This window comes from Spinacia oleracea, chromosome 4 (assembly GCF_020520425.1).
Source record: "Spinacia oleracea cultivar Varoflay chromosome 4, BTI_SOV_V1, whole genome shotgun sequence".
Lineage (NCBI taxonomy): Eukaryota > Viridiplantae > Streptophyta > Magnoliopsida > Caryophyllales > Amaranthaceae > Spinacia > Spinacia oleracea.
The window spans coordinates 222763-249836 of NC_079490.1; the positions used below are offsets into that span (position 1 = coordinate 222763).

Here is a 27074-nt window from a genome sequence, read left to right on the forward strand (position 1 = left end):
ATAGAAATAAAAGAATGGATAAAAGAAACAATATGCAATAAGGATTTCAAAAGGTCTTGCGTGCACAAGGTGTACAATAAATTTATTGTACACCAAGATAACTTTTACCCATTTTTTTATAACTTTAACCTAATTTTGATTAACTTTTATATTAGTAAAAAAAAGTTGATAGATAAATATTTTAAAGGGTAAAATGATTAATTTTATACATTATTATTGATTTTGAAGAAATAAGTTTTACTAAAATGAAAAAAATTATCACTAAAAAGTAGATAACTTTTACCTATATAAGCTTAACTTTTAAACATTTTGGGTTAACTTTTATTACGGTGTACAATAAATTGTAAATAAGAATTTGGGTAAGGATTTAAGGAATAAGGAGTAAGGAATAAGGAGTAGATGAGTAAAAGAGTTGAAAAGATCTACGGTCTGTTCTACTTCTACTTCTACTTCTACTTCTACTTGTGTCTGAAACTGTAAACTCAAAACTGGAGTAGGGTTTTAATCTGGGTTCATTTATCTCTTCCCCAAAACAACTACTCTCTCTTTCTATCTCACAGTCGAATACCATTTCAAGTAATTATTCCAGTGCCTGTTCAATTTCTAATTTCTAATTTTTTAGTTTAGGTAAAGGATTTAGGTTTAGGGTTGTTGGTCGGAGGAGGGATTTGATTGGTATTCCACAAGCCACAATCCCCAAATTCAATTACTTGGTATTAAATTATCTGGATTATGCTGAAACCCTAGTTGTGATTTCTGAATATGAAGAGGAAGGAGTAGGTAAAAGGGAGGTAGGTGGAGAGCTGAGGTGAGGCCATGGAAAGCGAGCAGCATCACATTGTGTTGGCTTGTGTCGTTTCGGGTGCCCTTTTTGCCCTTCTTGGTTCTTCATCTTTCTCCATTCTCTGGGTCGTCAATTGGCGCCCATGGCGTCTTTACAGGTTCCTTCTTTCAACCTGTTCCTTGTTTTTATTTATTATTTATTTAAATATGTATGTGTATTTACTTTCCCCCCATGCAGTTGGATCTTTGCCAGAAAATGGCCAGATCTCTTCCAGGGACCTCGACTTGGTGTTATATGTGGTGCACTCACTCTGCTCGCTTGGTTCGTTGTTGTATCACCTCTACTGCTACTTGTTGGTTGGGGATCCTGGCTAATTCTCATTTTGGGTAGAGATATTATTGGTCTTGCTGTCATCATGCCAGGAACTGCTTTGCTTTTGTCTTTTTATTCAATTATGCTTTGGTGGAGAACGCGATGGCAAAGCTCAAGTATGTTATACTCTTCCATCTCCGCCTTTCATTAACAATTTACATTACCTAGCTGCTTATCCATGTTTCAACTTTACTAGACCTTAAACCGTTTTCCTCATCACACCCTTAGAATAAACACTCATTTACCAACTTAGAATAAGCAGGCATTTACCACACATGCAAGTCCCCAATGGAAATATCAAATGGTGCTAGTCTAAAGCCATTACCCTATCGCTCTCCTAGGAGGTATTTCTATTTGAACTAGTGCTTCTTACATCTCATCAATAATTTCATTAATACCATCTGTGTCCTGCAAATCAGTTTTGGTTTAGTGATATGTGAAATTGTGAACTTAGATGCACCTTATTGTACTTTTCGAACAAATAGTGGCTTACCAGAATAATGTGTTTGCTCCTCAAGGATGAAGAGGGTCCTTTTGTGGAGTGCTGAAGCTATATCGGTTGACAATTGGGCAGTGTATGTGAAACGAAATAAACCATTTGATCAAGCTTTTGATCTTTTTTAAAATTCAATAATTTTATTTGAAGTCTGTCTCGTGTTGATGCCAAGTGTTTCTTGTTGGATGATTACTTGTCCTTCCTTGTTTTGTAGACAAAGTCATACACTATACCATGAATCCATGAGGGCTTGATATTTTTTGTTCTATTTCTATCCTTCTTTAATGTTTTTATTTGTATTCAATCCATCCCCACCTACAAAGGTTGACTAGTTGGCCATCTGGATGCAAATTTCTTATGGCTATGGACAAAAGATATTCCCTTTAAAATGTTCAAGGATGTTTTGAAGTCAAGTGAGTTAATTTATAGGGTGAAAGAATAAAAAAAGAATGCCCTACATTTTACTTCAAGTGATGCCCCTGTTAGGAGGCTAGAAGGGTGGCAAAGTGATACAATTGCAAGGGATAGGGGAAGACCTAAGAAAACTTGGAGGAAGGTGATCGAGCACGATATGAGCCTGTTTGAGATTGAAGAGAATATGGTGTTGGATAGGATAGAGTGAGAGAATATACGTTGATGACTTCATTTGACTTACTTTTTTTTTATTTTTTTTTTATCTTATTTTATTTATTTATTAAAATGCTATTTTGAAATGTGCTTATTTTACTTATATTTATTTTAAACTTTATTTATTTTATTATCCCTTATAATATTTTTTATGTATATATATATATATATATATATATATATTCCTTTTATCTTACTTTCATTAATTCCACTTTATTCCTCTTCATTGTTTATTCTTTTAACTTCCTGCTCCTTTCTGTTTTGATTTGTCACAATGATGATCTCCTATGACGATTCATGTTAGCCGACCCCAAATCATTTTGGGACCAAGGCTTTGTTGTTGTTGTTGTTGCCCTACATTTTACTTCGAAATACCTTATAGTTCAGAAATCTCCCTAATATATGTAAAAATAGAAGAGTTGTAATCTTTTGTAAAGACGCGAAGCATACGTCTGTCATAGAAAGTGTTAATGATAGATTGAAACACATTTGCCTCATTAAGGGGATACCGTACATATCCTCATATTAGTAAGGCAGAAGAACTGCTCCATAGAAAAAACGATGAAGTGTTCTGCAAAAGAAGATAGATGATGTTGAAACTGATGAGTTTTGGGCAAAATATTTCATGTGTTTGTTTTATTTGTTTCTTTGGGTTTCTTCCTGTAAATTGGTGTGGGTTTTGCTTAGTCTTGCACGTTTTTTTTCTCGTTTTTTTTAAACATTGTGAGCAAATAAAAATTTGTTCTTTAACCTAATATTGTTTCCATTGGCTTTACGTTAACAGGGGCTGTCGCCTTTCTCCTTCTTTTTGCGGTTGCATTACTTTGTGCCTATGAACTCTGCGCGGTGTATGTTACAGCAGGCTCTAGTGCATCAGAGCGATATTCTCCCTCTGGATTCTTTTTTGGTGTATCTGCTATTGCTTTAGCGATCAATATGCTCTTTATCTGCCGAATGCTATTTAATGGTAATGTTTGTGAGCATGCCTGACTTTCCTTTTGTATCTTCAATTGATTATAAAGTTGCGAGATTTCCAATTTATATCCATGTGCTTATTTGTACAAATTTCTGCAGGTAATGGTTTAGATGTAGATGAATACGTGAGGAGAGCATATAAATATGCTTACTCTGACTGTGTTGAGGTGGGCCCTGTGACTTGCTTGCCAGAACCACCAGATCCAAATGAATTATATCCTCGTCAATCCAGTAGGCAAGCTCCCAGGATTTTTATCTGCTGTGAATGTTAACTTTTGCTTCTTGGGTTCAGGATTATGTGTCTGATCTATTCTTGATACTTCTGCTGATTGTCCCCCCTCCCCCCTCCCTTTGTTTTCCATCTCCATGCTAAACAAGAAAGTGAGGCTTCATGTCATTACATTTCTTCATATTTCAATACCTTGCTTAGTTGCCTTTTTGGAATTTGGTTCCCATTATGAAACCATTTATTTTCTTCTGGCTTATGTTTGGGTCATTGTATATGTGGCAAGTGTTTCCTGCTCTTGCGTTGGATCCACTTTATTTCTTATTGATTCACATCTACAGGGTTTCACACTTGGGGACCCTTTATCTTGGATCATTATTGGTGCTTCTTGTGTACTCTATCCTCTATGGCTTGACAGCGAAGGAGGCACGTTGGATGGGAGCCATTACTTCAGCTGCAGTAATTGTCCTTGGTGTGTTTGTAGGAATTTTCCAACATTAGGCCTTCATGTTATGCCTTTGCTTTGAATTTATGTCATATACTAGTACAGTATGTTAACTACACTTTTTGGCGCAGATTGGAATATGGGAGCGTGCTTGTTTGGCTTCCAGCTTCTGAAAAGTCCTATTGCTGCATTATTTATTGCTGGCGCATCTCGTGTATTCCTTATTTGCTTTGGTGTACATTACTGGTTCGCCTCTGCTTCTATTTTTCATGATCTTGCACCTATATATGTCTTTGTCTTCTATCACAAATCTATATGTCTGTTTTCAGGTATTTGGGACATTGTATAAGTTATTTGGTTATGGCATCTGTACTGTTAGGAGCTGCTGTCTGTCGTCATCTCTTGGTTACAAATCCTTCAGCTGAAAGGAGAGATGCCTTACAGAGCACAGTTATTCGCCTCAGGGAGGGATTTCGTCGAAAAGAGCATAATACATCATCAAGTTCTTCTGAAGGATGTGGTTCAAGTATGAAGCGCAGTAGTAGTGCTGAAGCTGGTCATCTTGGGCATGGGGTTGAATCTGTTGGCAGAAATGGCGGACATTGCACTGGTGAAGCTGTTGGCTGGAACAATGGTACTTTACTCCGAACGACAAGTTCTCACGAGGGCATTAATAGTGAAAAGAGCATGGACAGTGGAAGGCCTAGTTTAGTTTTACGTAGTAGTTCATGTCGTTCTGTTGTTCAAGATCCTGATGTTGGTCCATCCTTTGTTGAAAAGAGCGATCACCACTCTGTGGTGGGGTATTCCAGCGGTGGTCTTGAAAGTCAAGGCTATGATTCAAGTACTTCAACATCAGTGAATTACCTTCCAGATCTTAATTTGGCTCTTGTATATCAGGAAAAACTCAATGATCCAAGGATCGCAGCCATTCTTAAGAAGAGGGCAAAGCAGGGAGATCGTGAATTGACTAACTTATTGCAGAATAAAGGTTTGGATCCAAATTTTGCAATGATGTTGAAAGAGAAAGGTTTGGATCCTACGCTTCTGGCATTGTTGCAAAGAAGTAGTTTAGATGCTGATAGAGATCACTGTGATAACACCGATATTACTATCGTTGACTCAAATAGTGTTGGCGATGCTTTGCCCAACCAAATTTCTTTATCTGAGGAACTGAGGCTTCGCGGTTTTGAAAAATGGTTGCAAATTTTAAGATCGCTTTGGCACTTTGTAGCTGGTACTCCAGAGCGGGCATTAGCTTGTTTTAGTTCCGTCTTCATTCTAGAGACAGTGGGTGTTGCCTTTTCTCGTCCAAGAGTGATTAAACTTGTAAATGCTACTCATCAGCAGGTTAGGCGCAGTTTCCCCTTTATTATTTCCTTGGTCATTGAAAGTTTCTTTTCTGAATTTTAAGCTTGAATTCTGTAGTTTGAGTTTGGAATCTGTGTGGTGCTTCTGTCACCTGTCATTTGCTTGATTATGGCTTATCTGCGGTCTCTTCAAGCAGAAGATACATCCACATCATCTAAACCCCGAAAGGTACACCAACCATACCTTTTTCCTCAACTCCAATCCAGTGCAAGTTTTCTGAGTACTTTCAGGCGTGATATTGTAATTGTGGGACTAGAATATTCTAGATACGAGGTGTCAAAACTGTGCCAATTTATTTCCGTCAACTATTGTTCACACGTTTCATTATGCTGCCAGTTGCCACAGTTAAATTTTCTGAGTGTTAACTCTGCCGTATATTTATTTGTCCTAATTAATCATAGATCCTTGGAAAGTCATCCTCTACAGTTGTACGGTTATACCACGAGGTCCACGAGTATTAATGCTATGCTTGATCATAATCTGAACTTCTCTGAATGCGTAGAGCAGTAATTGACTAATTGCAGAACTAGAGTCAAGAATAAAATTTATAAAAGCTGATGATCATGTAAAAGTCCCTGTGTGGTTTTTAAATTTCAGTTATTTTTTTGTTGGTAAATCCTCATGTTACTTTTATTGAAGTCAATAACGGTGTTATAGTGTACTGTAATTAAGTTTTCTTTCTTTTCCTAAATTAATTTTTTTGTTTTGTTTCAAGGGTCTTTTAAGGTTAGAATTCTTAGAAACGTAATAGTTTTATCCTACTATTGGGGAGATAACAGGAATTAGTCCACTATTATCTTGTGATAAGTAGACCTGATCAGCTTGATCCGCTCTGCTGGCCTGACCTAATCTGAAAATAGCGGGTTTTAGGCAGATTTGTAGACCCATTTTCAGGCCTGACCCGTTTTCAAAATTTTATGGGAGGGTTTTGGGCAACTCAAAATTGGAACTTTAGTTATAAAAATTGACCTGCCTGAAAATGTCCCAAAAAGCTGCAATTATTAGCCCAAAATAGCGGGATCTAGGTAGAAAAAGTCACCCCAAAATCTGACCCGGCCTGGCGACATAACGATCCTGACCGACCCAGCCTGAACCCGACCCAGGTCACCATTTGATCAGGTCTAGTAATAAGTCTATGTAGTTGCTGTTTTCCTCTGTATGTTGTTTTTGTAATTCTTTTCTTTTCTTATTAAAAAAAGAAAGTTGTAGAGTATCAATTGATCTTTAACCAAAACAGTATGCCTTGAGGATTACCACTGTGATGCCCTTCAAACCTGAGAGCTATGTTATGTGTGGCTTTATTGAGATGTCAGTTTGTAATTTCATACCAACTTACCAAGAATTGGACCTCTTGATCATGTGAGTGCTGGCGTTATTGTTTTATGCACAACATTTTGTTGAACCAAAAAAGAAAAGAAAAAAAGGAATATAGTGGCAAGTGAAGCGTCGTCCCATGGGAATGGATTCTTGACTTTTCAAACTAATAGACTCACAGGCTAGTTCGAGAATGGAAAACAACTAAATTCCAAGGAAACGATCTACTATAAAAGGTCTAAGGGTGGTCGGGGTCCACCATAGAAACCAATTAGGAGTTTTGGAAACGCTAAATGTGCAAGGCTATGGACCTGTCGGTCCTTAAGCAATTCTAATCAATCCCGAATTTAGCGCTTGCTACAACTTGTAATCGTAGAGGAACTCAATACTAGCACTATTCAAGCACATGCAAGCAATAATTCACAATCTTCTGCTAAACTTATTGCTAACCGCTCCAACAATCCAACAAACTAGGTTAATTACTCCTAATTTTGCTAGACATGAAGCAAACATCAACTTATGCTTTAATTGAAACAATAAGCACAATTCAATCCCAAAATCCCCTAATTATTCATCCCGCCTTCATCCTAGCCAAATTACGGTACTCCAAGTGGAAGAGGAAGGAGGAACCTCCCACGTGGGGGTAGAAATACTAAGGTGTAATTATGGGTTTAAGTGAGTCCTATGTAGGGAACCAGTTGAGGACAAAAGAGTGAAACGAGTAGGGTACATAACTGCATCATTTGATAGTCATTTCACAAGAATCTGTTTTAGCGTGATTGATAGTGAAATCCAAAAATTTAACTTTGTTTACGGGATATCTGATTGTGTGTTTTGGTGCCTTTTGTTTACTCTGTAATTGGACACGGTTGCTGCTCCTCTTTCAGTATGGTTTTTTCGCATGGCTGCTGAGCACTTGTGTCGGACTGCTACTTTCCATTTTGAGGTATTTTGCTTCCTCTTCTCAAAATTTTAAACTTAGCTACGCTGTTGCATTTCTCTACGATTTAGCATTATATATTCAAATTTTGCTGTGTTACAGTCGTATGTATATTATATAAGTAAATGACAAAAGGATGGTAATCCTGCTGCGACGAATATTGCCTTGCCCCATAGCACATTATCTGAATATGAGGTGTTCATTTTAGCAGTATGTGATACGAGATTACGAGTATATATTTATGGGTTCTGGTGTGGTGTGGTGTCTGACTGAGTGTCTGTTGTCTGAAGCAGTGTTATCTAATTCTTCTAATTCTCTAATCACCCCACAAACCGCGAACCGAAAAGACGAGTTATAACATAAAATTGGTACTATTTTGGCCGAATTTAGAAATTTGCGTAGCGAATTACGAAGCCGTAACCAATCTCATACTAGCGAATCAGGTAACAATGGTCAGACGTGTGTGTAATTGCTGAGTTTTGGTGGGGGGGATGGTGGAGGAATGTTAGGAAATTGGATTTTGTATAGTAAGAAATACATACCTATGCATATGGACGGACATACCCACCCATGATATGTGAGCTTGTATACACCCATATCTTTTACTTCCTCCTTTTTTAATCTATATATTATACTAAAAGAGAGGAAATCAATGTGGTGATGACAAATGTCACTCATTGATTGACCTCTCTTTTAGATATAAAAAAATTAAAAAATAAAATACTTGATTGTAAATTATTTTGTTACCTTTTTACCAAAGTATTTGATTCTATTTTCCTAAAAAAAGATGTCATTCTATACATGAGTAATACTTTATAAAATCTGTTTTTATATTTTGGTAACAAATATAACAATATATGATTATATTTTTTTTTAAAATAATCCATTAAACGGATTACGTAGTTGGATATTTACAAAAAGTAATTAATGTAATCTACCGATTTGTACTTACAAAACTAGAATACAAATAAATTAGGAAATCAATGAAGTATGAATATAGTATAAAAAAAAGGTTACTATAATATTGTATAATATTTTGACAACTAAATTCGATAATTATAAGTAATATTTTATTACTTTAAAAAAGAAAGTACGGAGTATGTAACTTCCTTAAACAAGAGAAAAACTTGCGTAACCTAATCTATCTACTACTCTACTATTTAACTCCTCAATTTTTTAGATGTAACTCTTTTATTTTTACACTAACTATTATATTACACATCTCTGTAATTTTAATGTTATTTGGTGACTATTAATATAGACGATGAACATAGTCATGTACTCCGTATCATTTTGTTGGATTTGTCTAAATACTTACATAATACAAATTTAATATATTATATCATAAGCCATAGACGTTGTAATGGTTATATCTTATACAGTTAAATACATGGTGCTGACAAGTGCTGTTCTTTTATTTGATTATCTTATAATATCAAAAGTTATACTAAAAGAGTGGAAATCAATGTGGTGATGACTAATGTCACTCATTGATTCGCCTCTTCGTTAATATAAATAATTAAACTTAAAATAATTTACAACATCAAATATTTTACAGCCCAATAATGTCACGCAAATAGTATACATATTTCGAAAATATAGGGCCGAGAATCGTAATATCAAATGGTTCATTTCTTTTTACCAAATATAATATGCATAACTAACACTTACTAAAAGTTCTACTACGTTGGTTATGAATATAAAAAAATTACTAATAACTTACTTATTATAATGTTTTGTTTATTTACTTAATTATTCAAATCAGACAAACGAATTGTCAAATACTCGAGAATAGAAATTCAAAAATGTCTTACCAAAAAAAAATGTTGAGTATAGGGGTGGGTTTGAGGCGGGTGCATGTGGATACACGGGAGAGGGTGATGAAGAGCGGATGCATTTTATTTTGTACCTCTCAAAACGGGGATTGGAGGGATGAATATCATTCCTATCTTTGATGGAGGGGATAGGGATAAGAATTGTAGATGATTGCGGATATGTAGGCTAAAAGTGTTAGTGGGGCAAGTTTTTTGGGGGATCCGCATGTGTATCCTCCCTAAGTGGGCGGAGATCGAGGAAATTTTGATGGATGAGGGGTTAAAGAATGTATATGTTGCGGGGTGAACGGGCGGTGATGGATTTTAGATTTGACCCGTCTGCGTTGCTAATCCTACATATATAGAAAAAATAATACTACTAACTTAGGAGTACATATTATAATGGTTTGTGAGAGTGATGGATAGCTTAGTTGGTTAGAGCTTCCAACCCGGTTCCAGGTGATTTTGGGATTGATTCTCATCCCCGCTCCTGTGCCTCATTTACACACAAAAAAAACATATTATAATGGTTTTGTTTATTTACACTTTTTATCTTTATCAGACAAACGATTTGTGCAAAGACTTTAGAATAAAGTTTTAAATTTCAAAATTGTCTTACCAAAAAAAATTTATTGAGTCTAGGGGTGAATTTGAGGCGGTTATGGATACATGTGGGGTGATGAAGCGATGATGAATTTTTATTTTCTATCTCTCGAAACGAGGATTTGGATGGGTGTGTATCAATCCTATCATGGACGGCAGGGATGGGGATGAGAATTGTAGGTGGGTACATGTGTGAAGGACCACCCCGCCTTAAAGTCATCTCTAACTGAATCAAGTAAATGATGGGTAGGTGTTAAATGATCGAGCAATGAGGTTGATGGGGCGAGTGTGCGAGTACTAAGTGGATATTACTATTGAAGTGAAATGTGGTTGAGATAATTTTATGCTTGACACAAGTGGTGAATGAGAATGAAAATAATTTTTGAGGTTGATGGGGCGAGTGTGCGAGTACTAAGTGGATATTACTATTGAAGTGAAATGTGGTTGAGTTAATTTTATGCTTGACACAAGTGGTGAATGAGAATGAAAATAATATTGTATAATATTTTGAAAACTAAATTCGATAATTATAAGTAATATTTTATTACTTTAAAAAAGAAAGTACGGAGTATGTAACTTCCTTAAACAAGAGAAAAACTTGCGTAACCTAATCTATCTACTACTCTACTATGTAACTCCTCAATTTTTTAGATGTAACTCTTTTATTTTTACACTAACTATTATATTACACATCTCTGTAATTTTAATGTTATTTGGTGACTATTAATATAGACGATGAACATAGTCATGTACTCCGTATCATTTTGTTGGATTTGTCTAAATACTTACATAATACAAATTTAATATATTATATCATAAGCCATAGACGTTGTAATGGTTATATCTTATACAGTTAAATACATGGTGCTGACAAGTGCTGTTCTTTTATTTGATTATCTTATAATATCAAAAGTTATACTAAAAGAGTGGAAATCAATGTGGTGATGACTAATGTCACTCATTGATTCGCCTCTTCGTTAATATAAATAATTAAACTTAAAATAATTTACAACATCAAATATTTTACAGCCCAATAATGTCACGCAAATAGTATACATATTTCGAAAATATAGGGCCGAGAATCGTAATATCAAATGGTTCATTTCTTTTTACCAAATATAATATGCATAACTAACACTTACTAAAAGTTCTACTACGTTGGTTATGAATATAAAAAAAATTACTAATAACTTACTTATTATAATGTTTTGTTTATTTACTTAATTATTCAAATCAGACAAACGAATTGTCAAATACTCGAGAATAGAAATTCAAAAATGTCTTACCAAAAAAAAATGTTGAGTATAGGGGTGGGTTTGAGGCGGGTGCATGTGGATACACGGGAGAGGGTGATGAAGAGCGGATGCATTTTATTTTGTACCTCTCAAAACGGGGATTGGAGGGATGAATATCATTCCTATCTTTGATGGAGGAGATAGGGATAAGAATTGTAGATGAGTGCGGATATGCAGGCTAAAAGTGTTAGTGGGGCAAGTTTTTTGGGGGATCCGCATGTGTATCCTCCCTAAGTGGGCGGAGATCGAGGAAATTTTGATGGATGAGGGGTTAAAGAATGTATACGTTGCGGGGTGAACGGGCGGTGATGGATTTTAGATTTGACCCGCCTGCGTTGCTAATCCTACATATATAGAAAAAATAATACTACTAACTTAGGAGTACATATTATAATGGTTTGTGAGACTGATGGATAGCTCAGTTGGTTAGAGCTTCCAACCCGGATTCCAGGTGATTTTGGGATTGATTCTCATCCCCGCCCTTGTGCCTCATTTACACACAAAAAAAAACATATTATAATGGTTTGTTTATTTACACTTTTTATCTTTATCAGACAAACGATTTGTGCAAAGACTTTAGAATAAATTTTTAAATTTCAAAATTGTCTTACCAAATAATTTTTATTGAGTCTAGGGGTGAATTTGAGGCGGTTGTGGATACATGTGGGGTGATGAAGCGATGATGAATTTTTATTTTCTATCTCTCGAAACGAGGATTTGGATGGGTGTGTATCAATCCTATCATGGACGGCAGGGATGGGGATGAGAATTGTAGGTGGGTACATGTGTGAAGGACCACCCCGCCTTAAAGTCATCTCTAACTGAATCAAGTAAATGATGGGTAGGTGTTAAATGATCGAGCAATGAGGTTGATGGGGCGAGTGTGCGAGTACTAAGTGGATATTACTATTGAAGTGAAATGTGGTTGAGATAATTTTATGCTTGACACAAGTGGTGAATGAGAATGAAAATAATTTTTTTCTCTGTACCCTTATTTGTTTTAATTGTTTTAATAAATAAGACGCGTCGAATGAGCAATAACAAATTTATCCATCATTCATTTTAATTTGGAGAATATCTATAAGCTCTACTTTGATGATAATTGTCTACCAGATTTCATGATATAAATTTATATTTAGATTATAAACCGTGCATCGCACGGGTACTATACTAGTAATTTCACTAAAATTTGCGTTTTTTTCACTGTTCACACTACTCTCTTACCGATTTTTTGTGATTTAAACACAAAGAAGTATGTAGTCATGTGAGATTTTGTTAGATTCGTCTCGATATGTATTTTTAAAACATCAATTTTTCATAATTTTAACTAATGTACAAATAGAGATATTAATGACTAAAGTTTTGCATTGGCAAGCGTGAACCATCAAATGATGTAACTATTATTAAATAGTGTAATGTCATATGTCAGCCGCACGACCCGCACCACTACACTTTGAAGGTTTTTGAGCTTATTGCGACCATGGTTGATATGATTCTGCTTGGTCAAACGGACTTCACAAAACATGGGTTTTAATTTAGAGTCGAACAGACTTGAACTAAACAATTTGACCAAACGACCGTACAATAAACCAAACTAGAAATGCTAGTATGGGCAAATAAGCATCTCACCTACTCTCATAAGTTTTATCACAAATCTCAAAACTCTATTAATCTCAATCACGACTTCTGAATAAAATAACAACCTAAATCCCTTACATAAGCAATATAAAAATTCTAAATTTATTTTAAAAAAATTCACCTAATTATACTAGGACTCCTAATAAATAAGATATATTGTTGTTTAAGACTCCTCCTAAAACACTAACGTCCCATATGGTAGTCGGTAATAAATGGTGTGAATGAGAATAAATCTAAGTGTCATTTGACAAGAAAAATAACATTGTAATGTCCATGGTAATGAAACTTATCTTACATGGTATTTTACTTCATAAATTTGCATTCCACCCAATACCACTACCCAAATTGTAATGGATGGTAATTGATATTTATGAAGAAAAAGTTATAATTTTGAGAGAACTAGCATTAACATGGGAATGGATGTTGATTTTCCTTACAAATTTACATGCAAATTCATTCCTATTGACACCATTAATGACCGGCTACCAAACGAGCTGTAAAAGATACTTCCTCCGTCTTTTAATACTCGCAACGTTTGTTAGTTTCACGCATGCCAATGCACAACTTTGATCATTTATATCTTAAATTCTCATTATGCAAAAATTATAAAAAGTTAATATTTTGAAAATACACATTGAGACGAATCTAACAAAATCCCACATGACTATGTTTTATCTTATATAAAAAGCACTAAGAATAGTCAAAGTAGATTATATGAATAGTGGCAAAAGTCCAAACGTTGCGAGTATTAAAAGACGGAGGAAGTATGACTTATCCTAGTTAGACTAAGATTAAACTTAGAAGACTCCTTGTACGCCAATGATTCTTTTCTGTCATACAATTTTTTAAATTCGAACCATGACGTTGACTTTGAATCTTGACTATAGCTATTCAAATCCATATGACCATATCAATGGCACTTTTCCGTGACAGCTGCAAACTGCAAAAGTGCTTCCATGACCTTTAATGCGATCACAACCTCAATTAAGTTTTAAATTTATGTGTATATGTTTTTATGAGTACTTGGGTTTCACACCTACATTACATATGGATTTACTGACTTGTTTTTAACTTGTTGATTGATTTAAAGCCTGGAATATCCTCTTCTAACAAAAGCGTTATATATTTATGCCGTGTTACATTTCTTCTTCTTTTTGCTGCAGCAAATCATCTGTTCTTCTTGGATTGTCTTTGACTGTTCCCCTCATGGTGGCATGCCTTTCAATCGCTGTTCCTTTGTGGATTCGCAATGGCTACAATTTTTGGATCGTGCAAGACAATCCAGCTCCTCGAACCGAAAATCATCAAGCCCTTGGAAGGATAGAGGTTTTTATTTTTTTAGCAACTTATATTTGACGTTTTGAGTTCTTGTGTCATGCATTGTCTCATTTTCTGTTATGGAAAGTCTGTAAAGAAAAAGGATGGTGCAGCAGTGCATTTTGATTTCTGATAGTTTTGGAGTCGGAAGTCTTCATAACTTGACAACGTACATGATCGATACTAAGTCTAAATCATTCTTATTCGTCTTTTTTCAACATATCTGCTGAAATTACCTATTTGACCTTGTAGGAAATTTCTTTTTGTTGGTACGGTATTATCTATCTTTTTAGATATCTTTTATCATAGAATCATAATTGGTAGAAGTTATTCTTTAGATTTTTGTGTTGACCTTTCATTCCCCAAAACACTACAACCTCCATATGCTGTGCTGTGGTCCTTGCCGAAGAGGGGCATCCCTTGGATGTTATGACATGCTTTACTTCCCTGGAAATGAATTGACAAAATGAAAAAAATCCACATTTTCACTGCAACTGAAGAATTTGGAAAGTAATCGTGAGATTATTGTTTACAATTTTCTTTTGAAAACCTTATCTTGTTATTTTGTATAAAAGTTAGAGGAACATTCGTAGCAACTAAAATTTCAGTACACTGAATGGTTCTTAAACACATTTACGGCTAGTATGGTTAATTAATGATATTAACAAATTTTGCGGCGATACGGCGTGATTTTAAATCACAGCTTATGAATTTCCATTAAGGGAAAGGCTGGTTCAGAATCCGTTACAGAACGCCCTTAACACGACAAAACAACCTTTAATTTATTCCAGTTGTTTTACGTAAAAGTCAGTAGTGGATTGTACACCCCATCCCCCCCAGGAAGTAGACATGATGACACTGATACTTTATTTTTAGTCTTGATTTGGCTTGGTAGTAACAAGATGTTGCTTTTCCAGGGCATTGCTTTTCTTGTTTGTGTAGCGGTTTTTGTTGGATCAGTGATATCTCTCGGTGTTATAGTGTCTTTCAAGCCATTAGATGAATTGTCTTATAACGGATGGAACGCTGATGGAAAAATCTATGCATCTCCTTATGCGTCCCCTATTTATCTTGGCTGGGCAATGGCTTCTGGAATTGCTCTACTGGTCACGGGTGTGCTGCCAGTGATATCTTGGTTTGCAACTTATCGGTTCTCTGTCTTCTCTGGAGTTTGTTTGGTTTTGTTTTCTGGTAAGTATGACTGCTATATTCATTGGCTGCGCAATGGCATCTGATTTTGGGTCTAGCATTGTGATGTCATTTATTTACAATTTACCCTTCCTGGTGTAGTTGTCCTTGTGGCATTTTGTGGTGTGTCATATGCGGAGATAACAAATTCAAGGATTGATCACATTCCGACAAATGGCGATTTTCTTGCTGCTTTGCTTCCCTTGTTGTGTATTCCTGCAATTTTATCGTTGTGTACTGGTTTGCACAAATGGTGAGCCGAAACTTAACGTTATTGGTCTTTTCTTTTTATCTGTGAAGTTGTCGGGGGGATACTGTATTATGGTCCATTTACACTCTTGCAGGAAGGATGATGAGTGGAGACTCTCTTGCAGCGTCTATGTCTTTATTACCATTGGTCTTCTTCTGTTGCTCTGTGCTATATCAGCTGTCATAGTTATTGTCCAGCCATGGACGGTAAGTTGGATCCTCTTCATAGTTTTGCTACTACCTTTGAGGATGGTAGAAGAAAAATTCAATAAGGGGGGCGGGACTGCGGGATGAAAAGGTTTGTTTAAGTTTAAATACTCTGAAACAATCAAATGACATCAGTTCTGTATTGCTGTTGCACAGGTAGGGGTGGCATTTCTTTTGGTTCTTGTATTAATCGTGCTGGCTATTGGTGCCATCCACCTCTGGGCTTCAAATAATTTCTATTTGACCCGGGCACAAATGTTTTTCGTCTGTTTTCTTGCATTTCTTTTAGCTGTGGCAGCATTTTTGGTCGGACGGTTTGAAGGTGAGATAATTTCATTTTACTTTCTTGTTTGCTTTGTGATTGTTTGCAGGATGTTGTTTATTTAAGTGATTGTGCTCAATAGGTTAATAATTTGTTTCCCCTTGTTTTCAGCCAAACCCTTTGTAGGAGCATCTGTTGGCTATTTTTCCTTCTTGTTCCTCCTTGCGGGTAGAGCATTGACAGTAAGCTGTTTTCCTTATAATATCCAAGTCTCTGAACTTCTTCTATATTCCCTTTGTTTTCTTCGTTTGTAAGTCCTTTGTTTCTCATTTTTATTTATTTTATTTCTGTAGGTTCTTCTTTCACCTCCAATTGTTGTCTATTCTCCAAGGGTGCTTCCTGTGTATGTATATGATGCTCATGCAGATTGTGGGAAAAATGTCAGGTTCGTCCTATCTCCCGTGGTTTATTGTTTACCCATTTAGTTTGCTCTTTTTGGTAAATAATGCGATTTGCTGAGTATATTGTTTGTCACTTCCTTGACAGTGGTGCTTTTCTGATGCTTTACGGTATTGCTCTAGCAACAGAGGGATGGGGTGTCGTTGCCAGTCTTAATATATATCCACCATTTGTTGGTGCTGCCGTCTCAGCAGTTACACTTGTTGTTTCCTTCGGATTTGCCGTCTCACGCCCCTGTTTAACTCTTGAGGTATGGCATGAGTTTAGTCGATACTTCCTCCATATTTTAGTTGCACCTATTGAGTTTCAGATTTGCCAGTGCACGACTTTGACCAATAGCATCTTCAATTATGTAAAAGTTGATATTTTGAAGATAAATAGTGAAATGATTCTAATGAAATCCCACATCGGCTATGTATTCTCGTATGAATAATCAAATATATGTGAGTGGTGAAAAAGTCAACATGTCACAACTGAAAAAAATGAGGAAATACTTCTTTTGTGAAGGGTATTGCTTAGAAATTTGATTGTAGTTTAACAATTATTTACTACCTCCGTTCCTGAAAGTTCTTTACGCCTTTGAATATGTGTCCAAAGTATGAAAACGTTGACCGTAAATTCTCACTATTATATACATCAAAACGTTACCATGTAAGATCATGTTAGATTGGTCTCGATATGTATTTTCGGAATATCAACTTTTGATTATATTGGAGTCCGTGCAAATAGTAAGAGTATATGAACTTTAAGGAACGGAGGTAGTATATCAGTAGCTATCTAAGCATTCCTTTTGTGGTCACTGATAGTACACAAACTGCTGTATGTGCATATGAGTTCAAATTACTCGTGTAATGGTTGTATTTTTGGTATTGTGTCTGATTAGCTTATTTGTTGGGCATGTCCCATGCGTATTTCATGAGCAGATGATGGAGGATGCTGTTCATTTCCTGAGCAAGGAAACTATTGTTCAGGCAATTGCACGATCTGCGACAAAGGTATGTATGTCAATCATTGGACTGATAAATAGGAACGTTTGACAATGATATTATACGTTCAGTAAACTCAAAGATACACTGAGCCTGTTTCAGCATCATTTATGGGCCTCAGGACATAATGTTTATTTGTGCAAAGTTTATGGATATAGTTGTATCATACAAGAGCTCTTTGTTTTCTCTACTGGGCTTGCAAATTTTACTTTATATGTGTAAGCTTTGTGATTGATTACTAGTGTTAATATTTTGTTGTCCAAAGTCCAAACCTGATCCTATAAGAGAAGAAATGGTTTGAAATGTATGTCGGCTTTGTTGAAAGCACACTTTGTGGTTTATAAAGGCGTCAGTTGATTAATGAGATTGAATATAGAACATAAAATTGCAGTACCTTTGCCTATGATAATATGGATTTAGTTCCTTGTTGCAATCATCTTGTTAGATATGCATTTTTATTTTTTTCAAAAGCTGTTTTTAAATCTTGCCATTTTCAACTTGGTTGCGAGATGAATTCCCACTGTAAATTATGTGACCCATGTCATTTTAAAATTGGGTTTGCAGACTCGAAATGCTATTTCAGGAACATACTCAGCTCCTCAAAGGTCTGCAAGTTCAGCTGCACTCTTAGTTGGTGATCCCACTATTATACGCGATAGGGCTGGTAATTTTGTGCTTCCGAGGGCGGATGTCATGAAGTTGAGAGATCGTTTGAGAAATGAAGAATTGGCTGCGGGTTCCTTTTTAGCCAGATTCAAAAATTGTCTAAGTCTCCAGTGTGAATCTACTGGTGATATGGGGCTGAGGGAGTTGTGTGCTAATGCCCGTATTCTGGCTTTAGAAGAAGCAATTGATACTGAATGGGTGTGTATGTGGGATAAGTTTGGTGGTTATCTTCTTCTTTTGCTCGGTTTAACTGCAAAGGCAGAGAGGGTACAGGTAAAAGGCATTTGTTTCCTGTTTGGAGTCACCATTAGTTGCTTCCTCTCTGCTATAGTGGGTTTTAATTGTTCAGAGTCTGACATTTGATTTGTTATAGGATGAAGTGCGCTTGCGACTTTTTCTTGCTAGTGTTGGATGTTCTGATTTGAGTGCCAAGAAAATAAAAAAATGGATGCCAGAAGATCGAAGACAGTTCGAACTTATTCAAGAGAGGTGGGTCGTGATAACTAGGAATTTTTTCAAAAATATTCTTTGTTATTCGTTGGCTTTTGCTTTTCTGACTATGCTGTAATTACTCTAGCTATCTGAGAGAAAAGGAAATGGAAGAAGAAGTCTTTATACAGAGACGTGAAGAAGAGGGGCGTGGCAAGGAGAGGAGGAAGGCCCTTTTGGAGAAGGAAGAGCGCAAATGGAAGGAGATAGAGGCTTCTCTTCTATCTTCTATCCCTGGTGCTGGAAGCCGGGACGCTGCTGCAATGGCTGCTGCAGTACGTGCCGTTGGTGGCGACTCTGTTCTAGATGATTCCTTTGCGCGGGATAGGGTTTCAAATATTGCACATCGCATACGTGCAGCTCAATTAGCACGCAGGGCGCTCCAGGTGATTTTTGGTTTCATGCACCTTTTACCTCTTACAAGCAACTTATTGTTTTGTTGGCCGTGCTTAAATGATGTCATTGTTAAAATTGAATCTTTGAAGATGTCGTAGTTGCCACCAACTCTTGAAGTGAGGAATGTTTGTTCTACTAAACTTCCCGCTTGACATTCTTGTCTTTAATCTGACGAGTTAGTGCGTTTGGAAATTTACTTGCTATTGGCAGACTGGAGTTCCTGATGCTGTCTGTGTTCTTGATGACGAGCCTAGAGCAAGTGGCAGACATTGTGGACACGTGGATCCAAGTGTGTGCCAGAGTCAGAAGGTTACCTTATCGGTTGTGGTGATGATACAACCAGATTCTGGACCAGTTTGCCTATTAGGTACTGAATTTCGGAAGAAATTTTGCTGGGAATTCTTGGTGGCAGGTTCTGAACAAGGTCTTGAAGCTGGTCAAGTTGGTCTTAGGTTAATAACAAAAGGTGACAGACAAACAGCCGAAGCAAAAGAATGGAGCATTAGCGGGACATGTATTGCAGATGGAAGGTTTGTCTACCAAATTTTGCTGTTTCAGGAAGAATTATTGGCATTGATGCTTACACTTAGTCTCGCACCTGCAAGCATATGTATGTATGCATGCATTTTTTAATGCTGCGTGTGACTCTTTGATTTTGCTTGTATTAGAATGTAATGAATGTCTGATATGTGTTGCAGACCATTAGATGACCTAGGTTGTCAGGGCATGGTTTATATCATTATGTGAGGAAAAGTGAGTTAGATAGGTTCTAGATGCAGAACTAAAAAAACATAAAACAAGCTTCCACTTTGTGCATATTTTCTTCAAGCGGGTCATACAGTAATAGTCTTATTTTGAAGAGAGCCCAATGTGCGTCTAGGCAAGGCGCTGATGCGGGAGCGTTGGGCTAATTGATTGTTAAGTCTCAATTGGTTAATATTTGGATTTGGTTTAGTTATTACAAGAAAAGGTTTTGATGGTTATATTTTGTGTGCTTATTTTAATTACATTAGGATTTATTTTATATACTTTGTAGTAATTGTTATTGTTATAATTTTTTTTTTGGCAATTTACTGTTATTGTCATCGTTTATTTAGTTGGAATAGTCAAGAATGTTGTTAGGTTCTTCTATTTGTGCTTGCTTATTTTTTCGAGTGTTCTCGACACTTGAGCGATCACTTAAACCCTTTTTCTTGTTCCTTGCACGTTCCACGACCCTCTAAGACTTTTTTTAGGGATTTATTCGTCTTGTTGTTGGATATACTCATACCCATAGCGCATCCAGGGGCTAAGAAAACCTCTTCTGACAAAGCAGACACAGCAATCGATAACTGGGATGTGCGCCTTTTGTCACCTCTGGAAGGCTGCTTTTATGATGATATGCGGTTAAAATAGTATCTATATAATTCCTCTGTTTTTTTACGTGCAATGCTTTTGACTTTTGCACCATTAACATCCCCTACTTTAAGTGTCTTTAATAATTTTATACATATGGAAAAATATATTCATGTGTGGTCTTATTAGATTCGTCTCAACGAATATTTTCAAAATAGCAAACAAGCAATTTTGGTAATTGTTGGTAATTAAATTAGAAATATCGGGTGATTGAAATAAAATGCATTGGCAAGTGTGAAAAGAGAAACATACCATTTATTTTGTTAATCTTATCTGTACTACTATTTAATAACAAGAAAGTTTGCAATTGATCTAGAGTGCTACGTGTTCCGCAAAGATATTTTATTTGGGGGCCTATTCTTTCCTTCTCTCTTTTCTAGTGAATCGTTGCAGGTATTGCCTTCCAATTACAGTTTACATTTTCTTCCAATTTCATGCCCTTCCCATCTCCAAGTTCATATCCTTTCACCTCAAATAATTTCATGCCCCTTACACTATATAACCATATCATTAATTTCATTCTCCTCTAAATTATTTTTCATACTCAATTTGCAATTCAGAGTGATTGGTTCCTTATTTATTAATTGCATTTTTTTGTTTGTATTTTTAGTATAAACAGGTTATTTGAGGATGCAATTTAATATACTCTTTTTCACAGATGATGATATTAATAACAAGTCACTTTTAAAAAGAAGACCGTGCCGTCTTACAGATTTAAAACTAGTTATATCTATATCTGGTCCTTGTGGATATATCCACATAAATGAAGGGTAGAAAAGGAAATCACAAATTCATAATTATCAATGGGTTTAAATATTGGTGTATGCAAACGTCTTGGGACGTTTCTTTATGTTGAAATTTTCTAAATTGGATTATACGGACTAAGCAAAATTTATTTCAACATCTTATTAGTTGTGAAATAGTAAGTCTGTCTGTTGACTGAGATGAAACGTCCCAGTTCTCCCTGAAATATCCTCTTTGCAATCTCAGGGGTGAGGTAGAGTATTTTTTGACTCACTTACCCATCACCTCGTCTAGAAGTTAATCATGAGCAGTACTGGCCTTTTTGCTTTTTCCCTCCTTGGCAAGTAATGTCAACATATGAGTCAAATGTTATTTCTTCTAGGGATGGAGCTTTATGTACACGTTAGTTACAGACTTAAATTTACTTAATCAGTAAGTAGTTGAGACATTCAATGTGGAAATAATCAAAACAATTAAGGTATCTGTAGACCGTAGTTACATTGAGGTAGCATAAAACTTATACCCAGCATGTCATACTGCTGCTCTCTTCTCTAAGCACTTTCCCATGTTTACTGTTGTTTTGTGATCTTTATGATAATCTCTCTAATGAAGACTGACTTTTTATTAGCAACTGTATCATCCCTTTTATTTCATACCTAGGTGGCATTTGGTAACAATGACGATTGATGCTGACCTTGGTGAAGTAACTTGCTTTGTTGATGGTGGTTATGATGGCTATCTGAATGAGTTACAACTTCAAGTACAGAATGGTATTTGGGAACAAGGAACAGAAGTCTGGATTGGTGTTAGACCGCCCACTGGAGTGGACACATTTGGTAGGTCCGATAGTGAAGGAACTGAATCCAAAATGCAAGTAATGGATGTTTTTCTGTGGGGAAGGTGCTTGAGTGAAGATGAGATTTCTTCTCTTCATGGAAATTTGGGTGTACCTAACTATAATATGGTTGATCATCTCGACGACAATTGGCAATGGGCAGATTCCCCATTGAGGGTATGTTTTATATGCCTTACGCTCGTATTTTCTAGACTCAACTATAGTGTTAAACATTGATATTTGTCCAGCTGTTATGCTTTGGCTTTATATAATAAAAAAAATATTGGGTCCAAAATGAAGTGTGAAATGTTAGTACCTTTTTGTGCTATTTTATGAAGAGAGGGAGTTTAACATGCTCATTAAGGGTGAGTTTCCAAGTATTTTAGCAACTCAGACTCAGCTACTACTGTCGTATATGTTCAGGTGCTGTCTTGCTGGGTCTTTGGCTATTTTACAGAAAAACATTCTAGTTCAATATGAGGTGTTATTTGTTCGTATCCTTGTTGGAGTGTCAAGTGTGCTACCTCCAGAGACTGACTAACAAGGCTTCTTGGGTTTAGTTACCAAGTTCTTGAGTCTTCCACTATATTTATGGCTAGATATAGGATGTAGTTAACTAATGAAAAGGTTATCTGTGTGATTTGTGCAGGTTGATGAGTGGGATAGTGATCCTGCAGACGTGGATCTGTATGACAGAGACGATGTTGATTTTGATGGACAATATTCTAGTGGGAGAAAAAGGAGATCTGGACGCGAGAGTGTAATGCTTGATGTGGATTCGTTCTCTAGAAAATCGAGGAGACCAAAGATGGAAACAGAGAAGGAGGTAAATCAGAGGATGCTGTCAGTTGAAATGGCTGTTAAAGAGGCTGTTGCTGCCAGAGGTGAAAAACATTTTACTGACCAAGAATTTCCCCCAAACAACCAATCATTGTTTGTGGATCCAGAAAAACCCCCTCCTAAGTTGCAGGTAAATGCGAAGAAATGCTTAATTGCTATTTGATGCACCTTGTTAGTAATATGGCTAACCAGCACCTTCTCCACTAGGTTGTTTCCGAATGGATGAGGCCAAAGGAAATAGTGAAAGAAATTCGAGAGGATACTTTTCCATGCTTATTTTCTGGTCAGGCAAATCCTTCTGATGTTTGCCAGGTTTGATTCTGCCTCCTTCCGGTTTTCTTTGTTATATATGTCAACTTGTTGTCTTGGATCCTTACATGAGTGGTTTGGATATTCAGGGGCACCTAGGCGATTGTTGGTTTTTAAGTGCTGTTGCTGTTCTGGCTGAGGTCTCTCGGATATCTGAAGTAATTATCACACCAGAATATAATGAGGAAGGAATTTACACTGTTCGCTTCTGTATTCAGGTAATTAGTTATAAACACAACAACATTCTTTTTATTACTCCCTCCGTTTTTTTTTTGGGTACCCAATTACTAGTCTCTTGTTTCTAGAAGAGGTGGGTGGGTGTAAGAAAAAAATGGAGAAAGTAAAAGAGGTAGTCAAATAACAGTTATTAGTGTCATAGTGTGTGGGTGTAAGGGAGAGTGTGGGTAAAGTAGGAGAGAGATGATGGGAAGGTGTAATTATTGAACGGAAAAGAGGTAAGATGGTAAAATATGTTAAAAAATACAATAAAGTAAAAGTGAGTAGAACAAAAAAAAAAACACACTCAGTTTTGGAAAGTGGGTACATAAAAAAATAAACAATGGGAGCATATGTTTTTATCAAAAGTTTTATGCTTAATTTTCAACTTATTTGGAGGCACATTCCGTGCTTAGGAATTACAAGTTACAAATACCCATTATCTGTTTGTAATCAATGGAAGCTGTTTGTACTCATACACATTCCATTCTGTTATGCATTATATTTATAATAATGTGCTAACCTACTTTGTTGTAATTCACAATTTAGAAACATTTGTAGCATGGAGAAGGTGATATACCTTTTCTACCGTTAGGGGCGGAAAGCTAGAATAGAGATCCCTTAGTGAGCTTAGAGTGTGTCCTAAAATTTGAGATTAGGGTTTATAGATTTTGGTAGATTGGCGACTTGGCGTGTAGGAAATTTTATTTTGGAAATCAATTACGCGTTTATATGCATTCTGCGAATGTGCATACTTCAAAACTTTAGGGTTTTACTACTTTACTGTGTGTTAAGTCGAAGTGAAGGGTATCTGATGAACTTGGCTAAAGTTAAGGGGAAAATATTCTTATCTTATTCCTATTGCCTTGATTTGGTTGGATTTCTGGTTAGCCTCTTTGGTACTTTTCATAAAGTAATGTCTTGTTTTGAAAGAAAACTACTACCAGAAAAGGTAGGCAAATAGAGCATTTGCACATTTTCATTAATCTAAATTACTGTAAAATTTCTTTCAAAAAATGCTAATTATGGATTCAATGACAGATGTAGTTGTAATTCCATGTTTCTTTTATTTGGAATAATATTTTCTGCGCTGGTTGATTATAAATGCAAACTGTAAACTTTGTGCTATTGTAGGACTGTGCTCATCTTGATGAGAGAAAGGTGGAAAGGACACCTTTTACCAGATGTCTCATAATTAATATGACGTGTCATAATACTGCAGAGAAACTTGATCAGAAGGCTTAATTATATAACTTGAAAGTGCATAATCTCTTTTAAATTTCTTCTGAAATCTACCAGTTTTGTATTTTCTTATCATTGTTTGATCAAGGTTTAGAGCTTTGTGTTTCCATAAAATGTTCGATTGGACTTTGCAGACTTAAAGTATCCAATTTTGTGATCTTTAGGGTGAATGGGTGCCTGTTATTGTTGATGATTGGATTCCATGTGAAGCACCTGGAAAACCGGCATTTGCTACAAGTCGCAAGGGAAATGAACTTTGGGTGTCGGTGTTGGAGAAGGCATATGCCAAGTTGCATGGTTCCTACGAGGCATTAGAAGGCGGGCTTGTACAAGATGCTCTAGTAGACCTCACCGGGGGTGCTGGTGAAGAAATTGACATGAGAAGTGCACAGGCACAGATTGATCTTGCAAGTGGGAGATTATGGTCCCAATTACTGCGCTTTAAACAGGAAGGCTTTTTACTAGGCGCTGGGAGCCCATCTGGTACTGACGTGCATGTTTCTTCTAGTGGCATTGTACAGGGACATGCTTACTCAATATTGCAGGTTATTGTTTTCTGCCCACATGTCTGAGAATTTTTCCTCATATTATCTTTTATTTTGCACTGAAGCTCATGAAGCTAATTGTAGTATAGTAGGTCACATTTGTTACCTTGGATACTTTAGGTGATAATTAATTCTTAACAATGCAGATTAGAGAGGTAGATAATCACAAGCTCGTTCAGATTCGCAATCCATGGGCAAATGAGGTTGAGTGGAATGGACCGTGGTCGGATTCATCGCCAGAGTGGACGGATAGAATGAAGCATAAGCTCAAGCATGTTCCACAGGTTTTTACGCTTCTGTTATGTGTGGTTATTTTACTTAATACTCATTAGAGTTTAGGGCTTCTTTTGTTACTTTCCTGAGCTTCTAAATTTGAACAGGCCAAAGAAGGTATATTCTGGATGTCTTGGCAAGACTTTCAGATACATTTTCGGTCTATATATGTCTGCCGCGTTTACCCTCCAGAAATGCGCTATTCTCTCCATGGACAATGGCGAGGATACACTGCTGGTGGTTGTCAAGATTATGATTCGTGGCATCAAAATCCCCAGTTCCGCTTGAGGGCGGTTGGAGCAGATGCTTCAGTTCCAATACACGTCTTTATCACTCTAACTCAGGTATGGAGAACAATTTACTTTTCCTGAGAAAAAGTGCATTATAAAAGTCTGACAATGTTTTTGTTGTTGTTATTGTCAGGGTGTGAGTTTCTCTCGTACCGCCACTGGTTTTAGGAATTATCAATCCAGTCATAATTCAACAATGTTTTATACAGGAATGAGAATTCTGAAAACTCGTGGGCGACGGGCAGCTTATAATATATACTTGCATGAATCCGTTGGTGGGACTGATTATGTAAATTCCCGAGAGATATCATGTGAAATGGTTTTGGAAGCAGATCCAAAAGGTTATACTATAGTGCCTACGACCATTGCCCCTGGAGAAGAAGCACCATTTGTTCTCTCTGTTTTTACGAAAGCATCAATAGTGCTTGAACCTTTATAGCATCTTATCAAATGGTTTTGTGCTGCCATGTTTATCCATGGTTGGCCTCTGAGCTTCTAGCTGAGCTGTGACAAAGGTGACCCTGGCCCAGGAACGCTGAGCGGGCTGGGCTTGGCTGGGCTGTTCAATTGAATTGGCAAGGCAGTGAGGATACACATGGTATTGCTGCTTGTGACCTTTTACTCTGATCATATGCACCCTGTAATTGTCTATTGTCTCTGAGCTGAATAACGTCTTTCCATTGACAAATCCAGGATAAGTCATTGTGCTTCGCATCGACATGTTATTCTGCTTCTATCAGCTAATTAAGATGTCTAATTTGGATAAGAAGGTAAATGATCAGCCAATGCCAAGATGTCTGTGGCTTGTTCATACTTCCAAGTTGCTGCTGTGGGCTGTAGCTAGCACAGCACAGGGGTCGTTGTTGGAGAAATTCTATGTACATTATTTCTTGTAAATGAAGCTGAGTTTAAGAGTAAATAGAAAGGCTAGTGTAATTGTAAGTAGATGTAGTCTGTCAATTCATTGTTCATACGGAGTAGTCAATAGTCAGCTACAATCCTTAATGCTAATTTGTTGTCCATACCCAATGTACAAATTTCATTCTTTTATGGTTAATATAATCTCATTTTGCTGAGTGTGAGCCCTTTCTATGTTTGTAGGTGGTCATTAATTATTTACTTTATAATTTTGGCATGATTGCCTCCAGTGGTCATTTACTCTGTTTTGGGTATATCGCCAATTCAATTAGCGGTTTTATCTGGGTAAATTGCGAACTTAATTGGCGATTTTGCCTCCCAACGTTTCCAACTCAATTGCCGGATTTT

The 27074-nt window shown here is 36.5% G+C and overlaps 1 protein-coding gene across 3 annotated transcripts; it reads left to right on the plus strand.

The window, feature by feature from the left end:
- The first annotated feature begins 426 nt into the window (after window positions 1-426).
- LOC110790437 (calpain-type cysteine protease DEK1) lies at window positions 427-26884 on the plus strand. Of its 3 annotated transcripts, XR_002533792.2 has the most exons (31): window positions 427-941; window positions 1022-1272; window positions 3064-3246; window positions 3354-3489; window positions 3822-3952; window positions 4057-4171; window positions 4255-5275; window positions 5354-5464; window positions 7498-7556; window positions 14064-14226; window positions 15135-15408; window positions 15508-15658; window positions 15750-15861; window positions 16018-16183; window positions 16295-16365; window positions 16477-16568; window positions 16670-16832; window positions 17506-17577; window positions 18133-18507; window positions 18608-18723; window positions 18812-19109; window positions 19330-19649; window positions 21919-22270; window positions 22743-23063; window positions 23141-23245; window positions 23332-23460; window positions 24865-25245; window positions 25392-25529; window positions 25626-25862; window positions 25942-26406; window positions 26502-26884. XR_002533792.2 is itself a non-coding variant. In XM_021995220.2 (30 exons), exons 1-30 carry the CDS (start codon window positions 817-819, stop codon window positions 26245-26247), a joined length of 6474 nt encoding a protein of 2157 aa, XP_021850912.1. In that variant the 5' UTR covers window positions 427-816; the 3' UTR covers window positions 26248-26884. The 3 variants fall into 3 exon arrangements, 2 of the variants coding, with proteins under 2 accessions (XP_021850912.1, XP_056699597.1); XM_021995220.2 differs by having other exon boundaries at window positions 25942-26884; XM_056843619.1 differs by lacking the exon at window positions 5354-5464 and having other exon boundaries at window positions 25942-26884.
- Window positions 26885-27074: the final 190 nt, after the last annotated feature.

Bases quoted from the DNA above. Each gene is read 5' to 3' on its own strand.
- LOC110790437 (XM_021995220.2), top strand. From the start codon at position 817: ATGGAAAGCGAGCAGCATCACATTGTGTTGGCTTGTGTCGTTTCGGGT. The intron at 3,247-3,353 runs GTAATGTTTGTG...AAATTTCTGCAG, and splicing joins CTGCCGAATGCTATTTAATG to GTAATGGTTTAGATGTAGAT. The intron at 25,863-25,941 runs GTATGGAGAACA...TGTTATTGTCAG, and splicing joins TCTTTATCACTCTAACTCAG to GGTGTGAGTTTCTCTCGTAC.